Source organism: Pelophylax lessonae (genome assembly GCF_965119305.1).
Source record: "Pelophylax lessonae genome assembly, chromosome: 6".
Classification (NCBI taxonomy): Eukaryota; Metazoa; Chordata; class Amphibia; order Anura; family Ranidae; genus Pelophylax; species Pelophylax lessonae.
This window is the reverse complement of record NC_138773.1, coordinates 23,643,287-23,662,823: the sequence shown is the minus strand read 5'-3', so window position 1 is coordinate 23,662,823 and position 19,537 is coordinate 23,643,287. Positions and strand designations below refer to the sequence as shown.

Below are 19,537 nucleotides of genomic sequence, written 5' to 3'. Positions count from 1 at the left end.
AAAAATTATTTGCTTGGAGCTCACACCAGCCTTATATCTACTACACCATGCGTCACTACCTAGAAAAACTTACCATAAATCGTTGGCTATGCATGTGATCAACGCGGCCAAACAACGTGTACCTAGACATTGGAATTCAATTCACCCCCCTTAAATTAAGGAATGGCTCATCAATATAGAAAGACTGGCTGAGATGGAAGAGTTAATTCATATTTCGACAGATGACCCACAAGCCTATAACTCCAAATGGGCTTGCTGGAAGCACTTCAAGACAACCGCCGCATATGCACGTCTGATTTAGTAAACTAATAATCAGGAGCTATAAAAGGAACATCTCTATTGTTTTAGCTGTACCCCTGTACGCTGCAGATCCACATCCGTGTGACCCACGGCATTAAGTGATCATGCTACATTCTGCAACACCACTTCCCCAGGCATCACACACGCTCTTTCCGTGCTAACACACCCTGCTTCGGGACTCTCCCACAACACTCAGGTTTGCTGTAGAGCAGGAGGCTGGGGTCTCCTTTTTTTTTTTCTTCTCTTCTCCTTCCCCTCCTCTCTCTCTCCTTCCATTCTCTCCCTTTACCCACTTGCCCCTCGATACTCCCTTCCAATTCCTCACCCCTTACCTCACCCTTCTCCTTTCATTAAGCTTTCAGACCCACATACTTACTAGAATAATAATTAACATATCGAATAAGATAAACAGAAACACATACAGTGGTTGACAATGCTTGTCCTAGTGACCAAGTCTGGCTCTCTTCCTTGACAATTACACATACTCCATGCACATTTGACACCTCTTCTCTATTAGCCCTCAACTCCGCTACACATTGGAATTCCCATTTTGCTGAAGACCTCTTGCTTGTTCGTAGCCTTGATCTACGATCACACCATTATCCACATTTACTCAACTCTCTTAAGCACGTCTCATTAGAGATGCTACCCAATGTTTATTTATTTTTTCATGTTATAATGTGATCTTGCCAACTCCTATACACTTATTATGGCTTGTCAACTTGATATAAGAAGTTTTATTGTTATAATATCGTTCTCTGTACCATTTCATGTTCTGTTATATATTTTCAATAAAATGTTGGAAATAAAAAAAAAAATATATATATATATATATATATATATATATTTGCTTGAGAAAACTGTATACAGTGAGCCAGTGGTGTATTTTGGTTTTGTGCTGCCCTAGGCAAGAATAAAATTGGACGCCCCCCCATGTAAATTTTCCCCACTCCTTTTTTAACAGATGTGACTCCATCCAAAACTGAAGGGCTACAAGTACCAGCATGAGCCCCTGAGGTCTCATGGGGGGATGAGAGGGGGCGAGAGAGAGAGAGGGGTGGGTGGGTGAGGGAGGGAAAGAGAGGGGGTATGAGAGAGAGTGGGTGAGGGAGGGAGAGAGAGGGTGGGTGAGGGAGGGAGGGAGAGCAAGAGAGTGTGGTTGAGGGGGGATGAGAGAGAAAGGGAATGAGAGAGAGAGGGGAGAGAGAGTGGGGGGATGAAAGAGAGAGAGAGAGAGAGAGAGTTGAAAGGAGAGCGAGAGAGGGGGGATGATAGAGAAAGAGAGAGGGGGATGAGAGAGGCGGTTCTAGCAACTAGTGGCCAACAGAGTCTCAGGTGGAGGGGGGGTGGCTTTTTTGCTGCCCCCCTGCAAAGTGCTGCCCTAGGCCTGGGCCTTGTTGGCCTAGGCCAAAATACAGCACTGCAGTGAGCCAGTATGTCACACATACTGAAAAATAGATTCAAGGTTTACATGTACTTTAACCACTTCAGCTCCGGAAGGTTTTACTCCTTTAATGACCAGGCCATTTTGTGCGATTCGGCACTGCGTTACTTTAACGACAAATTGCGCGGTCGTGCGACGCTGTACCCAAATACAATTGATGTCCCTTTTTTCCCACAAATATAGCTTTCTTTTTGTGGTATTTGACCATGTAATGGATCCCCAATACTTCGACCAAGTATTTCCGCCTTAGGTCTCCCAAATCCCACGTGATGCAGTGACTATGGCCCCCAATTCCCACCAAACATCAGCCTAAGATCGATGAAGGGTGAAAACAAAGACTCTTTATTCAAAAACTCACTTCCAATATATACAGTCTTAGATGAATGACACGGCAGGCTCAGACAGGATTAGCATTATCATAATTGACTCAACAAACAACAAGCCCAAAACATAGCCGAATACACATTCCTAGAAGTGTGAACACACACCACCTCTGAACAGATGAAAGCAGAAGATATAGGCTCGCAGACTGCCCGACTCCATTTTCAACACACCTTATTATAGGTGTCCATTCACATCCCCCCAGTATACCATAGCTGAGTCTTATGTCATTAGCATCTGTTTAGTCTCTCATTGTGTGAAGTCCTTGGTTGTAGGCAGCTTAGGTCTAGAGTCTGTGTCGCTTGGGTTGACAGGGACTTGAATTCAAAGTAACACTACTCCAAGGGTCCCCCAGCATACACCCCTACACAGAGACACGCTTCCCTACAAGCCAGGGCCCGTAGTCCGCAGGCAGGAGGCTGGCCTGCACACTCCTCCAGTAGCCCGTGGCGAACGTCCCAGCAAATGGGCGTTCTTCACAGATCACCTCTGCGGTTTTTAGATTTTGCGCTATAAACAAAAAAAGAGCGACAATTTTGAAAAAAAAACGCCATATTTTTTACTTTCTGCTTCAAAACATTCCTAATAAAAAAATTAAAAAAATCGAAATTTTTTATCAGTTTAGGCCAATTTGTATTCTGCTGCATATTTTTGGTAAAAAAAAAAAATCCCAAAAAGCGTATTTTAATTGGTTTACGCAAAGGTTATAGCGTTTAAAAACTATGGATAGATTTTTGGAATTTTTATTTATTTTTTTTTGTTTTTATAAGTAATGGAGGCGATCAGCATTTATTAGCAGGACTGCGACATTGCGGCAGACAGATCGGGCCCCTAACTAACATTTTTGACACTTTTTGGGGACCAGTGACATTACTACAGTAGTCAGTGCTAAATATTATGCACTGTTACTGTATACATGACACTGGCAGGGAAGGGGTTAATACTGGGGCGATCAAAGGGGTTAATGTATACCTAAATGTGATTACTGACTGTGTGGGGGGGAAGGGTTCTGTGACAGGCACAGAGAGATCGGGGTTGTAGCCTAACTGAAACTCCTGATCTCTGTCTGTATGACAGAAGACTCGCCTGCCTTGTTTACATAAGCAGGCGGTCTTCTTTCAGTTTATCTGAAGATAGCAGGAGGGCGGCACTGATCACCGACGCTCCTCCCGCAGCCCTCCGCGGCGCCGTCTCCCGGAAGTGGGGAACGGGTACATGTCAAAAACAGGTACCCTTTCCCCCCTTCACTCTGAAAGGTGCCAACTGTGGTTATCATTATGGTCAATGATATTTATTTATTAGTGTTTGTGGCAATAATACATTATCAGACCACAACGAGGAGGAGGCCACAGAAGACATTGCAGCATATAGAGGGATGGGAAGGTCTGATAATCACTCTGAAATGATACGTGGAACACAATTCAAGAAATAGCTATTTCTACCAGAGCCTACCAACACAGACATTTCACTTTGTGACTTCCTCACTTCCTGTCCTGGTGACACCCAGGGTACTGCAGTGAACTGAACTTCCTGTTTTCTCTCTTCAGAGTTGATTCTCCTTATGTTACATTAAAGAAACCATTATGAGGGCTGGTTATTCTTTTACCAGCCTCCCGTGGATTTTGCATAACAATATATGGAATAAAATAAAAAAATGTAACATCATTGTAACACCATTATATACTGTATAGTATATATACACTATATAGTATACTGTATAGTATAGTAAATCATATAGAGCAGGGGTCTCCAAACTTTTTAAACAAAGGGCCAGTATACTGTTTTTTAAACTTTGGGGGGACTGCTATGAGGCCAATGGGAATAGAAAATGTCCTGGTATTACTGGGAGTACACAATGCCTCATCTTTGGTATCAGCGGTAGGAACATTGCCCCATTTTTGGTGTCATCAGGAGGAATCCTTCAACCTCATTTTTTCTTGATACAGGGATGGAGACGCCGGGCACTACCTGCTGGGTCTCACTTAAAGTCCCACCTAGCCTATTGTGTTTATGTAACCAGGGACGGAGACGCCTTGCCTACAGCTTGGTGCCTCATATAAAGTCCCACCGTGCGATTTTCGTGCGTTTTTGGTGGATGCAGTCTGATTTGACCTTATTTTTTCCGTATACAGGGATGGAGACCATAGCATGACCTGCTTGTCTCACACAAAGTCCCAAATAGGAAATTAGGGATTGAAAGGCATTGTGCTTTACAGGCCATGCCCCATATATAAAATACCTATCTGTCTTTATACTGCATCCACCAAGGGGATGGAGGTGTAATGCTTCTCAGCTGGTCCTTTCCAGTTTGTACCATCGTTACAACTTAGTTATTTGAGTTTTAGACAACAGACCAGTCATGGATGAGGGTGGGTTGGGGGAGGTTTGGGCTGTCTCCCTCCCACCTGCTCCTCCATCCATCCATTAGCAGCCATGTGCTCCCACTGTGGAGACACTAAATTAGGAGTGTTAGGACTGCAGATAAAACAGGGTGCCGTGTAGTGGCTCTGCAGCTTACACATGTGTTTGCAAATGCGTGTCAACTAAACCCCTGTTCTTTGTATCATGAGACACGTCTACTTGGTTGGTGACAGACTGGAGGGTGAGTACATCAGACTGGGGGCTGGCTGACTTTCATGCACCTCTTATTGTCCTTCAACCTCATTTTTTTATCAGGAGCAATTGTGCTCCATCATTGGTGTCAGTAGGAGGACATATGCCCAATTGTTGGTGTCAGTGGGAGGAATATTGCTCCATCATTGGTGTCAGTGGGAGGAATAGTGCCCCATCATCAGTGGCATTGGGAGGACTTGTGTTGTGTCCCATTTTTGGTGTCCTTTAGGAGTTCCAGCCTGGGGAAAAAAAATAAATAAAAGTCAGAAGCTACAAATACTGTAGCTGCTGACTTTTAATATTAGGACACTTTCCTGTCCAGGGAGTCCATTCGGATAGGCTGCAGGTTGCTGCCGACATTCGTTGTAAGAGAAACTGGCAGTGAAGCCTTTCAGCTTCACAGCTGGTTCCCTACTGCACATGTGCGAAGCACGCTGCACTTTCTAATTGGCCTGGCGGTGGGGGAAGGAGGAGGGGGGCGAACTTCTGAGGGACGGCTCTGTCTCCCGGTAGTGGGGAAGGGTACCGGTCAAAAACAGGTTCCCGTTCCCCCCTCCCCCCTCCCCACTAAATGGTGCCAAATGTGGCACTGGAGGGGGAAGAAAGCAGATGAGAGGAAGTTCCACCTTTGGAACGCCGCTTTAAGAGCTGTTGTTCCCCTTTACTGGTGTCATTAGGAGGACACATGCCCAATTGTTGGTGTCAGTAAATGAAACAGTGCCCCAAGGGTTGGATAAAAGCAAGCAAAGGGCCTCATCTGGCTGCAATTTGAGCACAGAGCATTTCAATACATATTCTAACACTGGTCTTGTTTTTTTCTCCTTTCTCAAGGGCTTATATTCCATGCAACTGTCTGAATATGAGGGTGATTCTGATTCTTCTAAGCTTTGCCACTTCTGTCTCCTGCCAAAATAACCCCCAGCTCTCCTTCACTTGCCGGGCTGCCAAGAAACCAGAATGCAATAAACTCCATTTTGTCCCCGGTTACCATGTTCTTGGTCATGGCTTTGACATTGTGACCATGAAGCAAACAAGGGCTCAACTACTAGATCTTCAGAAGTTGTCTACAAGGGGTGACTCTTGCATTGCCTGTTACAACCCCTATGTCACCAATCCTTGGCAAAAGCTGCCCCTTGTGATGGTGGACTGGAGGCCCCAGTCATACTGTTCTAGGACAGTCAGCAGCGAGGTCTCCCAATCTTCTACATCGCTGGCTGAGGTAGCTGCATCTGAGGTGAAGAATGACTGGGAAGCTGGTCTGGAGCTACACCTCCATGGGGTGGGTGCCAAGCTAATAATGGCTGGATCCCAGTCCCAGGTGGCCCAGTTTGAAAGGAGTAAGGCCAGCACAGACCGTTATACCTTCATAAAGCACCATCTGAGTTGTGTATATTATAGGTACGTCATCTAAAATAACATATTGCGTCATTATAACACCTGTAATGTTCAGTGGTTTCAAGAGTTCTTAAAGGGATTGTAAAGGCAGAAGGTGCATTCTATGCATTAAGATAAAAAAAACCTTCAGCCCCTCTACTACTTACCTGAGCCCATCTTTATCCAGCGATGTTGCAGGAGTGTCTAAGCCAGTGTTTCTCAACTCCGGTCCTCAGGGCACACTAACAGGCCAGATTTTAAACACTTTACCACCGGAGGATTTTGCTGTCTTACGTCTGGGCCACTTTTTGCGATTCGGCACTGTGCAAATTTAACTGACAATTGCGCGGTCATGCAACGCTGTACCCAAACGAAATTTATGTCTTTTTTTTCCCACAAACAGAGCTTTCTTTTACTGGTGTTTGATCACCAATGCGATTTTTACTTTTTGCGCTATAAACAAAAATAGAGCGACAATTTTGAAAAAATAACAATATTTTTCACATTTTTTTATATGAAATTCCCCCCCCAAAAAAATTTAAAAATCAAATTTTTTTATCATTTTAGGCTAATTTGTTTTCTGCTACATATTTTTGGTAAAAAAAATTGCAATAAGCGTATTTTGATTGATTTGCGCAAAAGTTATTGCGTTTACTATCTAAGGGAAAGATTTCTGTCATTTTTGGTGTTTTTTTTAACGAGTAATGGCGGCGATCTGCGTTTTTTTTGCGGGACTGCGACATTGCGGCGGACAGATCGGACCCTTGACTGACATTTTTAAAACTTTTGGGGGTACCAGTGACATTACTACAGTAATCAGTGCTATACATATGCACTGTTACTGTAAAAATGACACTGGCAGGGAAGGGGTTAATTTTTATTGGTGATCAAGGGGTTAATGTATGCCTGGTGCTTACTAACGTGTGTGGGGGGAGGTGACTGAGTGAAACAGGGACAGATCGCAGGTTCAACTACGCTGAACCCTGCAATCTGACCCTGCCTGTCACTTAGGCGATCCGCCCGCTTTGTTTACACAAGCGGGCGGATCTCCACACTCGATTCCCCGACGATCGGGGAAGAGTGGTGGTGATCACCGCCGCTCCTCCCCTGACCCGACTCCCGCTGTGACTGAATACAGCAGGAGCAAGCCTCCGGCGGCGCGCGCGCGCCGCCGAGAGAGGGGAATGTCTGGCGACGTAGGTCTACGTCGTCAGACGTTATCGAGCCACTTTGCCGCAGTAGAGGCACAGTGAGCAGCGGTAAAGTGGTTAAGTATTACCCTGGGGAGATGCAGACTAGAATACTGCAATCACTGAGCAGCAAATGATATCACTTGTGATGTCTTTCAGTTTTCTTGTAATCCCGGCCTGTTAGTGTGCCCCGAGGACCGGAGTTGAGAAACATTGGTCTAAGCTGCCTGGGAGGCCCCTCCTCATTGTCTGAGACAGCAGCACGGTGCGATTTGCTCCCACTGCTGTAAATCAAAATCATTCAACCAATCAGGAGAGAGAGGTGGCAGGGCTGGGTCGGAGCTCCGAGTCTGAATGGACACAGGGAACTGTGACATGGCTCGGATGCCCCCATAGCAAGCTGCTTACTGTGGGGGCACTGAACAGGAAGGAGGGGCCAGGCGACCTGAAGAGGGACCCGAGAAGAGGAGGATCCAGGCTGCTCTGTGCAAAACCAACTGCACAGAGGAGATAAGTATGACATGTTTGTTATTAAAAAAAACAAAAAAAAAAAACAAGACTTTACAATCACTTTAGAAATGGAAGCTTAGATGGCTTAACAAAATAAAGAAAAAAGTGCTCCCTGTGCTTGAAAAGATCTAATCTACTTATATTTACTGTCACTTCACCATAGTGACAATGTGACACTCTAGTGGGGTGATAAGGATTTTTTATTTTTTTTTTACATTTTGATCATTGTTGCAATGATGATCACTGTAAGAGCAATGTTTTGAACTGTCATGAATAGGTTACATTCATAACAGCTGTGGTTACTGGTGATCTGCAATTGGCTACAGCTAATCACACGATACAGGGTGCTTTGATTGGCCTAGGTACCATGTGATAGCTGTGGGCCAATCACAACAGCAAAGATAAGGTAACAGTGCAGCGCTAATAATCAAACATGATACAATGGCCTGAACTTGATGAACTATTGAGACATGTTAAACATGATATAATTGATGAAAAGAAAGTCCATGCAATGCCCGTGATGTAAGGGTGAGGAAAGGGATCCTATATATGACCCGGCCAATCAGCGGGCAGTTTGTGATATACGAGGGGTGATGTCCCGCACATCGTTCTAAACCGCTGAAGAAGTCTCCGCCCATTGGGAGACGCCACGCGTACGGGGGGAAGGTGGAGCTACCGACGTCACCCGCTGCCATCTGGAGTCTGGTGAGGTCCGAGCAGGACTCATCGAGACAAGATCATTTGTCAATCCATTGCCGTTTTTTATCTGCATACAAGTAAGAGGCTGTCTTTTAATGTGCTTTTAATAAATGAAGTTATCAGTATTACGCTATGGGTCTGCCCTTTATGTTTCCCCATAACATCTGATTGTGTGGAGCTGATCCAGGAAGTGGCTATTGGCTTGGAGCATTCTCTGAGTGGGGTTTCCCTGGTGTGTCCCCTTTTTTTAAAGTGGAAGTTCGATCTAGGAGTCTCCCTGAGAGAGGAGTTACATGCTTAACCCAAGTGGTTTTAAGGTGAGAGGCCAACTGTAGAGGTGGTGGATATCAGTGCACTAAGAGCACCAACTGTCATATATAGGACCCCTTTCCTCACCCTTACCTCACGGGCATTGCATTGACTTTCTTTTCATCAATTATATCATGTTTAACATGTCTCAATAGTTCATCAAGTTCAGGCCATTGTATCATGTTTGATTATTAGCGCTGCACTGTTACCTTATCTTAATTCTATATACGGGTGTTCTAGTTTGACCTGAGTGTTCAGCAGCTACACATTCTTGTTCTGTGTTTCTGTGCGCTGATATATATTTTTTATTTGCTTATATTGTGTTCTTCAATCACAACAGCACCCTACAGGAAACACAGCCCTAATGAACGCCATTCATTCAAAACAGCTTTGTTGACATTGTGATCATGTGATTGCATAGTGATCACAAGATCCCTGGACGATTCAAAGGGGTCAGATACCAGGAGCCACAATCTGCTGTGTCCCCCAGCGGTGCGCCGTGTACTCCCCTAACCTAGAAAAGGCTGGTTGACCTACATGATCCAGCCTGCCGCCTCCACCCGTCTGCAGTAAATGTACTGTGGGTGGATGGCAGGTGATTAAAACACTCACTCATCTCCCTATAATATTCTTTGGACTTTTTCTTCATTAGTTACCTCCCATGCGAAGCCCAGCTACCCTTGTCCTTTTTGGCAAACCTTATTATTATTATTATTATACAGGATTTATATATACCAGTTTGGGCAGCACTTTACAACATGAGGGCACACAAAACGGTTACATTACAAGGAATCAGAGGGCCCTGCTCATCAGAGCTTACAATCTAAAAGCAAACATCAAGCGAAACAAACTCAGCTTGTTCACTAATCACTAATCAGTACCCAATAAAGCTGATAAAAAAAAAAAATTATCATTCCTCTGAAACATCCTTTGCAAATACTTTAGTATGAAACAATGAGACTACCACTTTCCACAAAATCACGTACCTGTATGTCATTTTGCTCAAGTGCTTGTACCGGGATGATATGCAACTGCAAGCATCACCCCAGTATCGTTTTTAGAGCTGATGGTCAGCTTTTAACCAATGTGGTTAAGCAGCCGCTCGGCCATTATTACAAGCAGCGGGAGGAGCCCTCCTGCCGCTCTGGCCAGGTCTTCGGTCCCACCAGAAGACCCGATCCACCAATCGGCTGGCCTTAAACCCGAGCAAAGCTGAAATCAGCATTGCTCGAGTCTCCGATGTATTAACTCAGAAGCCATATCACGACATCACTTCCAGTTTACTCGGCAGCCAACGGTGCCGTTTTTAAAAACCCAAAGTATTCAAAAACATTGATCTTGGCATTTTGAATACTTTGAAGTGCAGAGGAGAGGTTTGGGGTATTTTAGACCCCCAGATCCCTCTATAAAGAGTACCTTAACTGCCTATTACTGTCACAAGGGATAGGGAATATGCAAGGAAAGGTGGGTAATGGCGATGCTCTTAATATATAGACAAAAATGGTGCTAATTTGTAAATATGTCACCAAGAAGAAAAATAAACTAAAGAAGTAAAAATAAAATAAAGTCACCATACTGAAAATATATCATAAAGAGTAAATTAAAATGAAAGCCATATGTCAGGTGCAACAACACACAAACTCTGCAAATCATTAATGGTGCAAAATACGCCAAAAAAGTGCAAGTGCTCGAGTCTGATATATGTATTATATAATACATATATATATATATATATATATATATATATATATATATAAATGTAAGTGAAAAAAGATCATACAGTTGAAAAAAAGGAAAGAATATAAAAAAATGTATAGTTCATTGTAACGGAACCTCAACTCACACTGCACTTGTGGACCTCTGTCGGTATACGGCTTCCTCCCAGTCATGAACACAGATACCAGATTCGATTTTCCCAGCCACCCCATACAAAGCTAGCCGACAATTTAGCTTGTACTGGATTCTTCCAGAATAAGAACTGTTTTTTTCAAACACAAGCACAAAGAGATATACACTGTGGGCGATCTCCAGCTCCCATTTCTGAACAGCCAAAAATTACAAATCTTCCAGTGCCCAGAACACTTCCGAAATGTTCTGTAATCTTCTCTGTAATCCTCAATTTCTTCTAACCGCCACTCCAAATCGCTCCCAAAGTCAGGGTCCTTGGGCAGCCTCTCTAATAACAGCCCCGGGTCCTTGTTGGACTGTTGTCTGCTGTCCATGGGCACACTTGGGTTACATATCAGTGGAGGGCTCTGTAGCTCTCATCCAACCACACGTCCACCTGAACCAGTCTGCCAAACTCAACTTTCCATTCCTTGTGCGGTTATGTGACAGGAGTCACTTTGGGTGGGGGGGCTTGTGGAACCCAGATTACTTTAGAGAGGTTGGGAAACTATTTGCCTAGCTTCCCTGGCCCCTCTTATGTGTAAGTCACCCTGTGTCTATTAGGGGCACAGGGTGACCCAGAACCCCAGTCGGTCTGCACTAATCAAACTCGTTGTACAACCACACCGCATTTCGTGTTACCCCGGTTATCCTGGGTTCTATATGTGTGGTTTGTGTTGAAAGAATGAAGGGTCTCTTTCATTTGGGACAATAATATTTCTGAACATAATCCCTTTAAGAAATATGTAATGATAAACAATTTGACTTTTCGGATTGCATGAATATTGTTGGAGTCTCTCATGGACCCTTGCTATGACAGTGAGGTGGAGTGGGGTTTGTTATTGGTAAGTGCCTGTATCCCACTGTTCTATTTTTTGTGTCTGCCTGCTTCTGGAAGAAGCTTCTAGAATACAGAGTAGGAGGATCAACCACTAAGTTATGAACATGTACAGTGGGTACGGAAAGTATTCAGACCCCCTTAAATTTTTCACTCTTTGTTATATTGCAGCCATTTGCTAAAATCATTTAAGTTCATTCTTCTTCCTCATGAATGTACACATAGCACCCCATACTGACAGAAAAACACAGAATTGTTGACATTGTTGCAGATTTATTAAAAAAGAAAAACTGAAATATCACATGGTCCTAAGTATTCAGACCCTTTGCTCAGTATTTAGTAGAAGCCCCCTTTTTATCTAATACAGCCAGGAGTCTTTTTGGGAAAGATGCAACAAGTCTTTCACACCTGGATTTGGGGATCCTCTGCCATTCCTCCTTGCAGATCCTCTCCAGTTCTGTCAGGTTGGATGGTAAACGTTGGTGGACAGCCATTTTTAGGTCTCTCCAGAGATGCTCAATTGGGTTTAAGTCAGGCTCTGGCTGGGCCATTCAAGAACAGTCACGGAGTTGTTGTGAAGCCACTCCTTCGTTATTTTAGCTGTGTGCTTAGGGTCATTGTCTTGTTGGAAGGTAAACCTTCGGCCCAGTCTGAGGTCCAGAGCACTCTGGAGAAGGTTTTTGTTATCCCTGTACTTGGCCGCATTCATCTTTCCCTCGATTGCAACCAGTCGTCCTGTCCCTGCAGCTGAAAAACACCCCCACAGCATGATGCTGCCACCACCATGCTTCACTGTTGGGACTGTATTGGACAGGTGATGAGCAGTGCCTGGTTTTCTCCACACATACCGCTTAGAATTAAGGCCAAAAAGTTCTATTTTGGTCTTATCAGACCAGAGAATCTTATTTCTCACCATCTTGGAGTACTCCATGCGGGCTTTCATGTGTCTTACACTGAAGAGAGGCTTCCGTCGGGCCACTCTGCCATAAAGCCCCGACTGGTGGAAGGCTGCAGTGATGGTTGACTTTCTACAACTTTCTCCCATCTCCTGACTGCATCTCTAGAGCTCAGCCACAGTGATCTTTGAGTTCTTCTTTACCTCTCTCACCAAGGCTCTTCTCCCCCGATAGCTCAGTTTGGCCGGACAGCCAGCTCTAGGAAGGGTTCTGGTCGTCCCAAACGTCTTCCATTTGAGGATTATGGAGGCCACTGTGCTCTTAGGAACCTTAAGTGCAGCAGAAATCTTTTTGTAACCTTGGCCAGATCTGTGCCTTGCCACAATTCTGTCTCTGAGCTCTTCAGGCAGTTCCTTTGACCTCATGATTCTCATTTGCTCTGACATGCATTGTGATCTGGAAGGTCTTATATAGACAGGTGTGTGGCTTTCCTAATCAAGTCCAATCAGTATAATCAAACACAGCTGGACTCAAATGAAGGTGTAGAACCATCTCAAGGATGATCAGAAGAAATGGAAAGCACCTGAGTTAAATATATGAGTGTCACAGCAAAGGGTCTGAATACTTAGGACCATGTGATATTTCAGTTTTTCTTTTTTAGTAAATCTGCAACAATGTCAACAATTCTGTGTTTTTCTGTCAGTATGGGGTGCTATGTGTACATTCATGAGGAAGAAAAATGAACTTAAATGATTTTAGCAAATGGCTGCAATATAACAAAGAGTGAAAAATTTAAGGGGGTCTGAATACCTTCCGTACCCACTGTATCAGACCTCAACCAATCCCAAAGGGGGCTAAGGGAGGTGATAAATGATTTTGAGACCTGCTCTGAATGTTCTTCTTTTCCTGCAGCTGCTTCCCTTGGGATGTAGCCTATGTACTGGAGTTTCTGTTTGGGCCTTTGCATGTGCTGGGCTGAGGGCCCAGAAGAGATTTAGCTAAAGAAGTTGGCTGGAGGGCATCGCCTGGGAACACTGATCTAGAGGAGGATCCTTTTACTCCCTCACTAAAGTGTGTCACATAGAGGCTGGGGAACAGCAGCTGTTCTTGGACATTGTGAGTAAGACCTGGTTTTGGGACTCTCAGTTGTGCTTGTTCTGGAGGGAATTGAGTGCCAGAGGCTACTATATGGACTGGTTCTGCTCATATACAGTAATCCCCCGCTACATCGCGGTTCAGTTTTTGCGGTCCCGGTAATTCGCGTTTTTTTTTGTAATGTTATTTTACTATATAAATCATTAAAAATGAAATATTTTTGTGTTTTCCATAGCTCTTGCTATGTCTCTCAGTATCTTTTATGTGTTTAAATGAGTTTCTATTGTTTTAAAAGTGTGTTTAAAGACCTTAAAATGCTTCTACACGTACAGTGACAGTAAAAAAACATGCCTACAATGCATTTTAATAGGGTTTTTCTATTTCGCGGAATTTCACTTTTCGCGGCTGGGTCCGGAACGTAACCCCCGCAATGGAGGGGGGTTTACTGTATAGACCTAAAATCAATGGCCATTTCCTGTTACCTCCAGTCAAGGTTTTTTCAAGAGGTTTTGTTCTCCTGTTTAATTTCTGCTATTGTTTTGGAGTATCCTGAATACTTGAATTCCCTCCTGTTCACGTTTCTGCAAATAAAATCCACAAAATGACATCCCCTAAACTGAGCTTGTGCTGTTGATGTGTCTGGAACTGTATATGTAGCAAAGGGAGACCTGGGCATATTCTCCGGGGGTGAGCGCTACAATGTAATTGGAAGCATGTCCTACTGGCTCACGATTGTAACTGATCATTAGCTGTCGGAGACAGCTCAGTCATACTTCTTAGGGAGCCAGTGGAGCATGCCCCAGAACAACACAGTGACATAAATATTTAGTAGTTGGGTGTTAAGGTCCACTGGCTGTGCTACCACATGCATGCATCATGGGGTCATACAGGGGTTAACAGGGCACGCTGTCTAACAAAAGTGGCAGTTAGCTGACAGAGACAGCTCAGTCATAGTTCTTAGAGAGCCAGTGGAGCATGCCCCAGAACAACACAGCAACACATATATACAGCAACTAGGTATTAGGGCCCACCTGCTGTGCTGCCGCATGTGTGCACTATACGGTGATACAGGGGTTAATAGGCCAAGCTGTCCATCAAAAGCAGCAGTTTTAGGGCTAGGACAAAACATTTAGCACAGATTGTCTTGTAATTGTCGGGTATGTAAAGCCTTTAACCCAAAAGGAAAAACTAATTGTACCTAAAAAGGCTGTAATTTTTAAGTCCATCTACTGCTAGTCCATCTATCACTAGCTTCCCAATAGGTTGACAATGCCGCAGTCCAAGGGTGGCTCTGTTGCTTCTCCATAGTGAATCCACCCTAAGACAGTTAGTGTGTTACTGGCTGGATCACCAGGTGAAATTATAGGAAAAAGAAAAAAACAGAAAACCATTTTTTGGATTTTGAGAGCACAGCACATTAATAAGCTCAACACTGTCAAGTATCTCTGTATTGTTCAAGATAGTAAAGCTTAGTTGGTTTCTAGCACTTCCCTTTCCTTTTTCAGTCTTCAGCATGTTAGGGAAGGAACTGCAGGAGGACACAGATAAGACAGGACAGCATTGCATTACCTTGATTGCCACTAGGCCCTCCTAGTACCTATTGGAGCAACCATGGCCATGTTTAATAAATGATGTGGGTAGCGTCCAAAAGGCTTTCTCTATACAAAGTACCAGAATGCTACATTGTAATGGTAAGAAGAATGGCTTCACGTTTTTATTCATTCTAAATGTGTCCCTTTGACAGCTTCCGCCTTTCACACCTTCTTTTTCTGAACGAAAATCTGAAACAGGACTTGAAGTCTCTGCCACCAATTTATAATGCCAGCACTCAAGCTCACTATAGACATCTAATTAATATCTACGGAACTCATTATATCAGTCAAGCAGATGTAGGGGGCCAAGTGCTAGTGGTCAACGCCATCAAGACCTGTCAAGTCTCCATGGATGGCATGTCATTGGATGAGCTGAAGGATTGTCTTAACATTGAGGCTTCGTTTGCTGTCAATGGAAAAGCGGAAGCAAGTGCCAGAGCTAGCGCCTGCAAGGAACTAAGCCAAAAATCCAACTTGGGGGAAAGCTTCTACCAAACATTCAATGAGAGGAGTTGGGAGGTGAGTTTTATACATGTATAGGTGTTCTTTGCATGTTTATGATGCATATTACTAGGGCTGCATTATACTTCCGTCCCCCTAAGCAAATGTCCCTATGCACCTTATCTACTGTTTAGGCTTAGTTTCACACAAACAAGATAAGGCATCATAGAAACACAAGGTACTCCAAACCCGCAAGGAATGAAGGAGACATTGTGCTAAGTTTATTTTAATACATATAGAATAAACAACTAACTAGCAAACAATAAGTAAGACTTAGAGGCGGTTCACACTACTCCGAATTGGGATGTGACTTGTGTGCCCTCAAGTCGCTCCAAGTCTCTTGTCATTACACATTCAATGTAAATGAATGAGAGCCGTCTTAATATGCACTACTGAAGTCGCTCTGACTTCAGAAAAAGTTCCTGTACTACCTCAAGGCGACCTCTATCCGACTTGTGCAGATAGACTTCAATGGGAGTCACCTCTAAGTCGCATCCTTATCTATTTTCAAGCAACTGTGATCAGACTTTCCAGGAAGAAGAAAAAGATTAGCCAGGCATTCCCCAGAGACAAAGTCGCCTATCATTTAAGTCTCTTGCAAGTCTCTTACAAGTCTCTGCTAAAAAGTCGCTCCTTCGTGGGGCGACTTTCTGGTCGTAGTAGTGGGAACTGGCTCTTATTGTCTACATATTTTCCTTGTAGTTTAGTTCTAGGTATACAGAGCCAGAGTGGGGGAACTGTAAGTGTACAGTAGAATAGTCCACCAATGAAAACACACAGCCTGTAGTGGGGAAACAATGAGGACCCAACCAGATTGCCTTTGTACATTGCTATCGTGATTGAGGTCCCAACCGGATTGCCTTTATGCAGTGCTATAAACAATGAGGAGCAAACCGGATTTCCCTCTGTACAGCCCTATCTATAATGAGGACCCAACCAGATTGCCTCTGTGCAGGTCTATCAAAAATGAGTAGAGATGTGCATGACAGAAAAGTTTGTTTTATTTCGGATTAATTCGTTAAGTTAATATTTTTTTTAAATAATTTATTTAATTTTTTTATTTTTACACTGTTGTTTTAATTTTTTTACCACTTTTATTTCTGTCACAAGTAATATAAACATCCCTTGTGACAGGTACTCTTTATGGAGGGATCTGGGGTCTATAAGGGCCCAATCCCTCCTCTGCCCTTGAAAGCATTCAAACACTGAAATCAGCATTTTTTAATGCTTTCGATTTTCAAAAAATGGCACCGTAAACCGGAAGTGATGTCATCACTTCCGGGTTACCGTAGCAGTGACAGGTTCAAAACTGATTCTGGCTTTGTGTGGGTCTTCGACTAGCTAGCGGACTAGCCATCTGCTAGTAGCTCGGGTCTCCCGATGGGACAGGAGAGCCCAAGAGGGCCGTGGAAGGTGGCGAGAGGGGTGACGTTCTCTCCTGCTTGTAGTAGCAATCATGTGGCTAGTTTGCTGCTCCCAGTGCTATTAAAAGATTTAGAACAATTGCACAAGAAAAGTCCCACTGGGGTTTGAGCAAGGCTTACACTTCAAAGAAAGTAGAAAAGTAACAAATGTAAGAAGAAGTGAAACATTACAATTTTATTTTATTTTTTAATAAATATTTAAAAGAGAGTGAGTAGAAACAATCACTCCAGACAAATAAAAAATGACACAATGCCAGTATTGGAATATAGTGCTAACAGTCTAGAACAAATATTTTACAGTTCTCATAGGTAAACGAGCATACTGGTAATTGTTCAATTAGACATCCCCTGGCTTGATTACCTATGAGAACTGTAAAATATTTGTTCTAGCACCAGGGGCGTTGCTAGGTGAGAAAAAGACCAGGGGCTTCAGCCCAACGTAAATTTGATGACCCCACCCACATTTTAAAGTAATTCCCGCCCAAGCTCCACCCAATGCCCCATCATAAAATGTTATAAAATGTACTGAACTGCAGTCCGAAGAAGAGGGAGGTAGGTGGAGGTCTGAGCAATGGGAGCCTCTCTTGCTGGCTGTTGTTATCATGTAATGAATGACATCACTGGTTGCTAGACGCCACACAAGACTCGGGGCTTTTTGGTCAGTCCCCCCCCCCCCCTCCCGATGCCACTGTCTAGCACTATTTTCAAATACTGGCATTGTGCCATTTTTATTGTCTGGAGTAAATATTTATTAAAATAAAATTGTAATATTTTACTTCTTCTTACATTTGTTACTTTTCTTCTTTCTTTGAAGTGTATGCCTCGCTCAAACCCCAGTGGGACTTTTTTGTGCAATTGTTCTAAATATTTTCTTGGGGGGATGGCATGACACTGTTCTAGACTCTTTCTTCCACCTATACTTCTGTATCCATTGCTATTAAAAGAGAGCCAACCGTCGACTCAACAAACGGTACCAGGGTGATACTTGCAGCTGTAGGCGTCACCAGGGTACAACTACTTGAAGTCAAATGACGTCCTAGGTACGTGATTTGGCAGCAAGTGGTTAAAAAACGTAGTTCTGAATATTGCTTTATTTTACTGATTTTTTTTCCCTTCATAAATTTTAGGTAAGAGGAGGACACATGACATTTGAGCAGCTCTCCTTTGACTTAATGAATGGGAAAGGCACAGCATCTTTTGATACCTGGATGGAAAGCCTAAAGACTAACCCTGATATCGTAACGTACTCTCTGGCACCCATCCACAACCTGGTTGATATCATAGGACCTCAGAGAGAAAGCCTACGGAAGGCCATCAGTGATTACATCATGGAGAAGTCACTGAGTAAGAACTGCTCTTGCCCATTGAATTCAAAGCGGAGCCCGGGTAGAGAGTGCAACTGCATTTGTCCAGATAATCCAAGCCAAAATATAAACTGTTGCCCCGCCAAAAGAGGACTTGCCAAAGTGGTGGTCATTGTACAACGTGCTTTTCACCTTTGGGGTGACTACATTACGAGCACTGATGCCTTTGTAAAAATAAGTGTCGGAATGATTTCTCTTCGGACACAGACCATATGGAACAATGATTATCCAAACTGGGGCTTACGGTTTGACCTTGAAGTTTTGGAACTCAGTTTGATGTCTAGCTTGAAGGTGGAGGTTTGGGATGAGGATAATCAGCATGATGACGACCTGCTTGGAGCATGTCAAAAACCAATCAGCAGTGGATTAATGGACCACATTTGTTACTTTGACCATGGCAGAATATTTTTTACAGTGAGTGTACAATGCCTCCCTCACCTGACTGGACCCCTCTGTAGAGACTATGCTGCTTCCACCATGTAGACATGTGTTCTATAAGCCAAGTGAATTTTTTTAAATGATTGAAAATGGTAAGAACTAATCAAGGATCAAGTTGTCATTTCCAGCAACAAAAGGATTTACTGAGCACTAAACTGTTAGTTTATTGCAATGCAATTTTTTGCACCCACAGCTGGGTCTAGGTGTACTTTTTAATTATCTTCTTAGAGATTTATTTGTGAACAATATATATATAGTATCCCACAAGAGTGAGTACACCCATCCCATTTTTGTAAATATTTTATTTATGGCTAATGGTCCTTGGGTCATTCTTATTTTGGCAGAAGGTGATAATATATCCACCTTGATATATATATATATATATATATATATATATATATATATATATATATATATATATATATATACTGTATATATATATATAGATATAAATATATATTATACATACAGTATCTCACAAAAGTGAGTACACCCCTCACATATTTGTAAATATTTTATTCTATCTTTTCATGTGACAACACTGAAGAAATTACACTTTGCTACAATGTAAAGTAGTGAGTGTACAGCTTGTATAACAGTGTAAATTTGCTGTCCCCTCAAAATATCTCAACACACAGCCATTATCTAAATCACTGGCAACAAAAGTGAGTACACCCCTAAG

At 43.2% G+C, this 19,537-nt stretch overlaps 1 protein-coding gene across 1 annotated transcript; it reads left to right on the top strand.

The window, feature by feature from the left end:
- Nucleotides 1–5,597: 5,597 nt before the first annotated feature.
- Nucleotides 5,598–18,903, top strand: LOC309558496 (perforin-1-like; the record flags this gene model as incomplete). The annotated part of the gene is made up of 3 exons (XM_082261578.1): nucleotides 5,598–6,136; nucleotides 15,281–15,647; nucleotides 18,181–18,903. The coding sequence occupies 3 exons, from the start codon at nucleotides 5,598–5,600 to the stop codon at nucleotides 18,898–18,900; spliced, it is 1,626 nt and encodes a 541-aa protein (XP_082117704.1). The 3' UTR covers nucleotides 18,901–18,903.
- Between the last annotated feature and the right edge of the window lie 634 nt (nucleotides 18,904–19,537).